At 36.4% G+C, this 7826-nt stretch overlaps 1 protein-coding gene across 1 annotated transcript; it reads left to right on the forward strand.

Annotated features, from left to right (window-relative positions):
• Positions 1-1039: 1039 nt before the first annotated feature.
• Positions 1040-5240, forward strand: LOC131629886 (probable polygalacturonase). Its single transcript, XM_058900691.1, has 5 exons — positions 1040-1693; positions 3498-3618; positions 3884-4132; positions 4267-4420; positions 4531-5240. Exons 1-5 carry the CDS (start codon positions 1262-1264, stop codon positions 5054-5056), a joined length of 1482 nt encoding a protein of 493 aa, XP_058756674.1. The 5' UTR covers positions 1040-1261; the 3' UTR covers positions 5057-5240.
• Positions 5241-7826: the final 2586 nt, after the last annotated feature.

The raw sequence follows: 7826 nt of genomic DNA on the forward strand, positions 1-7826 counted from the left end.
TTGACATTCGAAGAGATTGAAAGAAGTCGAAGTTATGCTTATCTCAAGAGGCATATCTACGAAAGATTCTCGAAGAGTTCGGTATGTCGAATTCGAAGCCAGTTGTGACTCCGACAAACCCTCAATTCAAGCTGAGTATAGATCAGTGTCCCAGTACTGATGTCGAAAGAGCCTATATGAATAGCATCCCATATGCTAATATAGTTGGTTCTTTGATGTATGCTATGATCTGTACTAGACCTGACATAGCATATGCAGTAAGTCTTGTAAGCAGGTACATGGCGAATTCTGGAAAGGCTCACTGGCAAGCATTGAAGTGGATTTTAAGGTACATAAATGGATCTCTGAATAGAGTCCTAATTTATGGTGGAGCCTTGGGTGAAGATAGTAAAGCAGTAATTGAAGGATATGTCGACTCTGATTATGCAGGTTGTATGGATTTCAGAAAATCTAGTTCTGGATATGTTTTCACTATGTTTGTCACTGCAATTAGTTGGAAAGCAACACTTCAGAAGGTTGTTGCTCTATCAACCACTGAAGCGGAGTATATTGCCCTAACTGAAGTTGTGAAATAAGCATTGTGGCTTGAAGGTTTTGCGAAGGAGCTGAAACTTCAAGGTCGAGGTATCACTGTTAAATGTGATAGTCAAAGTGCAATACACCTGTCGAAGAATTCAGCCTATCATGAGCGAACTAAGCACATTGATGTGAGGCTGCATTTTGTCAGAGAAGTAATCGAGCGTGGAGAAGTCCAAGTGCTGAAGGTTTCGACTGAAGACAATGCTGCTGATATGATCACAAAGACATTGTTAAGTTGCAAGTTTTTCCAATGTATGCAGTTGATAAACCTGCATGAAGAAAACTAGTTGTTCCCTTGATGTTGGAGAGTTAGATCCAAGGTGGAGATTTGTGAGATAGTGGATCGAACTCTAGTATAGTCGAAGGATAGCTTCTTGGTTCGACATGATTAAACATGAGAAATATAAAAATCAGAAAAATGAAAATTTGTAATTCCACATACATAAATTTGGACCCACGGTTGTTCCATCATTATCATAGGAACCAACTTCAACTTTCAGTTCTTCATTTTCATCTCTCACTTCTTCTTCCCTTTCAATTCACTCTTTCAACAACACAGATCTTCCCTTAATTCTCACTCATTCTTCACCAACCTTAATCTCACTCAATCCTATCCATGAGTTTCCACCACCGACCCTTCTAAATCCATCTCCATATTTCCCAAAAAGCAAACCACTTTCTCATGATGGTGGAAACCTCAATGCTAGGGCGGTTCCACCACCAAAGACTCGACTTCAAACGCTGCGTTCCGGCATTCATAACCTCACACAAGACGCTCTTCATGATTCTATGGATCGCCGCGTTTCTATCGGTTTTCGTGTGGCAGAGAAGCACGGTGGTTGGTGGAGTTTTGTTTTTCGGCCGGGTTGCGGTGAGGCCGATTCCGATTATGAGACCGGTGGCGTTCAATTTGACGGATTTTGGAGGCGTGGGTGATGGGGTTACGCTGAATACTGAGGCGTTTGAGAGAGGTGTTTCGGCTATTTCGAAATTGGGGAAGAAAGGTGGAGGGCAGCTTAATGTTCCTCCTGGTCGTTGGCTCACTGCACCATTTAATCTTACCAGTCATATCACTTTGTTTCTAGCTGAAGATGCTGTTATTCTTGCCATTGATGTTAGTTTTCCTTTTTTTGTTTTTGCATTTACTCTATAGTATTGATTGATTTTTTGTTTTGTTCTTGTTGTTTGGTGATATATGGTTTGATTATAGAAATAGAAAATCATAATTGCTGTAGTTTTAGTTTCTATGATGAATTTTTAGACAGATTAGTTGTAATTCTTAAAACCACACATACTCTGGTCATTATTATAAGCAAAGATTCCATTTTTCATACTCATTAAATAACGTATGTATCTAGTATCTAGTTTAGATATAAATCAGATGCATTAATTATTCAATGAATCAGAAATGAAAATATTTGCTTATAATAGTGATCGGAATAGTGTATAATTACTTGAGTTGTTCTTGGCCGTGATAAATGACTGTTTTTTTGTTGTTGTATGAATTGGGTATTCTCTGCGCGCAATTGCAGAGACTAATCCCTCGAGTCTTGTAGGACCATAATAGGCGGTAAACTCTTCCTAAGAGATTAAACACTGCTGCGTGCTCAGGCTTGGATTTGAACCCAGAATCTCTGGTTAAGCTGGAAATGACTGTTTTGTTTTTATGTTAGAAGAGTTGAGCATTATTATTGTAATGCTTGTGGATTTTGCCTTTCCAATTTAAGATGTTGAATAATTTTGTCTTGATTGAAGGAAACAGTAACACATCCTTTGTTAGTAAGGAGATGGAATTACTGAGAGAGTGTGTGGGATAACGAAACTACATGATAGCCGTAACGCTCAGAAATATGTATTTGTTGTTCGTTTGATTAGCTGCATTATGATAAGTTTTAAACTGTCTGATATAGGCGGATATGTGACAAGTAGTAATCAATTTATAGAATAGTTGATTATCATTTCTAATATACACAGACAAAAAATTATGTTTCGCTTTTCTTCTAGGTCTCTATAACAGTTATGCTTGCTTTTTGGAATGAATTCTCTCATTTTAATGGCTGTAATGGTTTTCTTTATGGATTGTTGTTGTTGTTGTTGGTTGTTATGCGTGACAAACAAAAGTAGCTCTATGCTTGACTAGTTACCATTTGCTAAATTTATAAAGTAAGACAGGGCGAGGGAGCCGACTGTAGCCACTAGGAACTAATAAAATGCCTTTGTATATTTCAAATTTGCAATTCTTTGTGTTGTCGATGTGTTGAAACATGCATTTAGTTGTTGGTTTGGAGTGGTTTCAATTATAAGTCGCATTGATTGTACTGTATATATATTTTGGAGTTCCATATCTCATGTTAATAATTGAAGACCTAGTGTGCAGACCTGTTTGTGTTTTGACAAAGCTAAAAATTTAAAGAATAAATAATTTTGAGAGTGAACTGTTTATTTTAGGCTTGAAATAATAAAGAGCATCAAGGACTGTGTTCTAGGTGATCACAATGATTTTATGAAAACCATTATATTTTCTGGGCAGGGCTTCTGTTCATACCTTATCTTCTACACCATAACTTCTGATTTATCTTTTTTAGCAAATGTTTTGTACCTAGATCATAATTAAATTTTGAGTTCGGACGAATTCAGTTTTCCGGCTCGCATTTTTCTTGATACCAGCCGGGTTGTTGTCATATCATATTAACAGCTAGCAATACTCGCCATATAACATGCCAAAATTTGTATGTATATACATGTCTATCTTCATTGTGCATTTGGTAATAAGTTGAAATAATAACAGCTAGCAATACCTCTAGATCATGTATTCTATGTTTATCTCTGGTAAATCCATTTCTTACATTGCTTATCTGTGTCACTCTCGTGTAACCAAACATTTCATTTACATTGTCATCTTTTGCGATGGTTGACAGGATGAAAAGTATTGGCCACTAATGCCTCCCTTGCCTTCATACGGGTATGGAAGGGAGCGTCCTGGGCCTCGATATGGCAGTTTGATTCACGGTCAGAATCTTAAAGATGTTGTGATAACAGGTGAGGAATTTTCATCTTTCTTCCAATTAGTTATAGGGTTCAAAAGTCTTCAACCTTCATGAAAAAGTTCTTTAGCTAATATTAAATGTCATCGTGATCACTGGTCACATTCAAGTAACTTATCTTGCAATACAATCAATCTATTTGGTGTATTTTGAGGATAACGAAGAAAATCAACAGATTCATTCTTGGTCCCTTCATTTATGAGATGCTTCAGCTTAGTTTCAAAGCTTTCTCTTATTTCATCTATTGGCATGATTGACAGGGCACAATGGCACCATAAATGGACAAGGACAAGCATGGTGGAAAAAATTTCGCCAAAAACGTCTCAACTACACAAGGGGACCACTTGTTCAGATCATGTGGTCTAGTGACATTGTAATCACTAATATTACTTTACAAGACTCTCCGTTCTGGACGCTTCATCCATATGATTGCAAAAACATTACAATAAAAGGTGTTACAATTTTGGCTCCTGTAATTGATGCTCCAAATACCGACGGCATAGATCCTGGCAAGTTTCTTCTACCAATCACAGAACTTTTATTTCATATGCGATGTGCTGAATAGTTCTCCCCCTTTTGTCTATATTAGTTTTGTTGTTGTGCGGTAAATTTTAATAATCCCAAATCTCTATGGTGTGCACAGATTCTTGCGAGGATATGTTGATAGAAGACTGTTACATAAGTGTGGGAGATGATGCAATTGCAATAAAAAGTGGTTGGGATCAGTATGGAATTGCTTATGGAAGACCTTCCATGAATATTATGATCCGAAACCTTGTTGTTCGCTCTATGGTCAGGTGAATCCCTAACTCTACCAGCTCATACGTTTCTCATTCTGCATGGCCCGTGCCCTTCATAATTATTTATGAACTGTTGATCTTTGTAATGATTTTATGAAATGAAACAGTGCTGGTATCTCAATAGGCAGTGAGATGTCTGGTGGGGTATCCAACATCACGGTAGAGAATCTTCGCGTGTGGGATTCAAGGCGTGGTGTGAGGATAAAGACTGCACCTGGGCGAGGTGGATACGTGCGACAAATAACTTATCGTAATATCACTTTTGAGAATGTCCGTGTTGGAATTGTGATGAAGACAGATTACAATGAACACCCCGACGATGGATATGACCCTACAGCACTTCCAGATATACGAGACATTAGCTTCACAAGCATCTACGGTCATGGAGTTCGTGTGCCGGTACGTATTCATGGCAGCGAAGAGATTCCCGTGAGAAACGTAACTTTTCGAGAAATGTCAGTTGGGTTAACCTACAAGAAAAAACACATCTTTCAGTGTGCATTTGTACACGGACGCGTAATAGGGACCATTTTCCCCTCTCCATGCGAGAACCTTGATCGGTACAATGAGCAAGGACAGCTTGTTAAACATTCCATGTCACAGAATGTAACAGATATAGATTATGATTTTTGAGGTGTCATGTTCACTAATTCCTGGCTTGTTCTTCCAATTTACCCGGGCTTCAAGTTATGTCTGTATTAGATTATTTTTTTTTTCCTTTTGTAATTTCCCTCTCCATTTTATAGCTTTCTGAAGTGGAGTTGTAAATACGAATATTTTTTTCAGATGCTTATAAAAGTTTACTATGTTACACAAATGCATAATCTGTGTGCCCTTATTCTAGAAGGGAGATTTATTGCAAGCATGAGAATTTCTTCTAAGGATTGGTATGATAGAATACCAAAGATAGACAAAATAAAATAATTTTTTTGGTACAAAATATGATTATTTATTTTAAAGGAACCAAGGCTAGTCAAAATTACGAATAGTAAAAGAACAGAAGAAAATATCGGGCTCATGAAGGAGTAGGACACAATTTGAGGAATTTATCAGGTAAGTTGCACCAAACACCCCACACTTTAGATGAAATGATTATATTTTCTTTTAACTTAAAAAATGCAAAACAGATGCAAAACAGACAAACTTAATTATCTTTTCTGGATGTTTAAAAACCTTTGTAGGTCTATCTTTCTTTTTCTTTGTATGCACGGGTTTTGTAGTATGTTATAATATTTAATTTAATTATAGTATTTTTTATTGACATAATAAGATTTTACATATATATAATAAGATTTAAATAATATCTCTAATGATACTATTGAAGTAATTAACATGATTCAACAACAATTTCTAAATATAATTTAACTTAAGGTCCAAAACATAATATATAATATGATAAAATAAAAACAAAATAACTGCAAGACACAATATCTATTCTTTAACATGCAGGACACTTAGTTAGATTTTTCAAACTTCACACTTTTAGGATCTTTAACAACTGGTGCAGCACCACCGTTGATATCATCTATAGTAATTAAATCGGGACTCTCAGCCTACCGTTTCTCCAATGTCTTGCTTGTAGGTGTATTTTAATAATTAGCAATAGTCAACTCCTCTTCGTTTGAATGACCACCTTCAATAATCCCCTACATATATAATTCAATAACCATAAAAATGATATAGTGCACAAATTGTAAAATCAAATGAACGTGATAAAAAAATGTAAAACAAAAAAATAATTTATATACCATAACATTATTATTGGCAATTTCACTTCTTATCTGAACACACTCAGCATCAATATCCACATTATTCATCTGTTATATATGTTTGAGAGGGTGAGGATTACTTAAATTATCAATAAAAATAATGAAAATCAATAGAAAATGTTAATACATTGATACCATGAAGTGTTAAAAACTGATTGATTATCTCCCCGTCTTGAGTCAACTTCTTCACTATATAATTGCGCCATTTACGTAACAAATCGGCATCACTAACTTCTACCTTAAACAATATTCGTTTGTCCACAAATATATCAAGCTCTGGTGGATAAGCTAAATCCTATAACAAAAATTATAATATATAAATAATTTTTTTTAACAAATGATGAAGTACGTTGTTGTGAATTCAATGCCAAGAACAAAGTATAAAACAAGGAAGAAGAGGAACACAAGAATTGGTTATAACTGCTATTCTTTTACTTTCTCTTAAAACAAGATTACAAGTTTACAAGAATAACAAATAACCTCTCTCACCCTAAATTAGGATTTGCAGCTTAGCAATGATGAGAGACTAGTATGCTATTTATAATAAAACCAAACATACTAACTAATGGGCTTTTTTCCACAAGACCCATTATACAAGCCAACTTAATAAACAAGCTAACTTAACAAATTAGGGTTTAAACACTAAAACCTAATTTAACATGCTAACAACCCTAGCATCTTCGACACAAGCATGTGAACAACCTTCGACTTCATGCTCAATCCTATCGAACCAAGAAGCTACCTTTCGACCATACTAGAGTTCGATCCAATATCTCACAAATCTCCACCTTGGACCTAACTCTACAACGTCAAGGAACAGACTAGCTTTCTTCATGCAGCTTTATCAACTGCATACAGTGGAAAAACTTGCAACTCGGCAATGTCTTGGTGATCATATCAGCAGCATTGTCTTCAGTCGAAACCTTCAACACTTGGACTTCTCCACGCTCGATTACTCCTCTGACGAAATGCAGCCTCACATCAATGTGCTTAGTTCGCTCATGATAGGCTGAATTCTTCGACAGGTGTATTGCACTTTGACTATCACATTTAACAGTGATACCTCGACCTTGAAGTTTCAGCTCCTTCGCAAAACCTTCAAGCCACAATGCTTCTTTCACAGCTTCAGTTAGGGCAATATACTCCGCTTCAGTGGTTGATAGAGCAACAACCTTCTGAAGTGTTGCTTTCCAACTAATTGCAGTGTCAAACATAGTGAAAACATATCCAGAAATAGATTTTCTGGAATCCATACAACCTGCATAATCAGAGTCGACATATCCTTCTATTACTGCTTTACTATCTTCACCCAAGGCTCCACCATAAATTAGGACTCTATTCAGAGACCCATTTATGTACCTTAAAATCCACTTCAATGCTTGCCAGTGAGCCTTTCCAGGATTCGCCATGTACCTGCTTACAAGACTGACTGCGTAAGCTATGTCGGGTCTAGTACAGACCATAGCATACATCAAAGAGCCGACTATATTAGCATATGGGATGCTATTCATATAGGCTCTTTCGACATCAGTACTGGGACACTGATCAATACTCAGCTTGAATTGAGGGTTTGTTGGAGTCACAACTGGCTTCGAATTCGACATACCATACTTTTCAAGAATCTTCCGTAGATA

Source organism: Vicia villosa, linkage group LG1 (assembly GCF_029867415.1).
Source record: "Vicia villosa cultivar HV-30 ecotype Madison, WI linkage group LG1, Vvil1.0, whole genome shotgun sequence".
Classification (NCBI taxonomy): Eukaryota; Viridiplantae; Streptophyta; class Magnoliopsida; order Fabales; family Fabaceae; genus Vicia; species Vicia villosa.

Coding starts and splice junctions, on each gene's coding strand:
- LOC131629886 (XM_058900691.1), top strand. CDS start 1,262: ATGATGGTGGAAACCTCAATGCTAGGGCGGTTCCACCACCAAAGACTC. Junction 4,133..4,266: donor TACCGACGGCATAGATCCTG/GCAAGTTTCTTC, acceptor TGGTGTGCACAG/ATTCTTGCGAGGATATGTTG. Junction 4,421..4,530: donor GTTGTTCGCTCTATGGTCAG/GTGAATCCCTAA, acceptor GAAATGAAACAG/TGCTGGTATCTCAATAGGCA.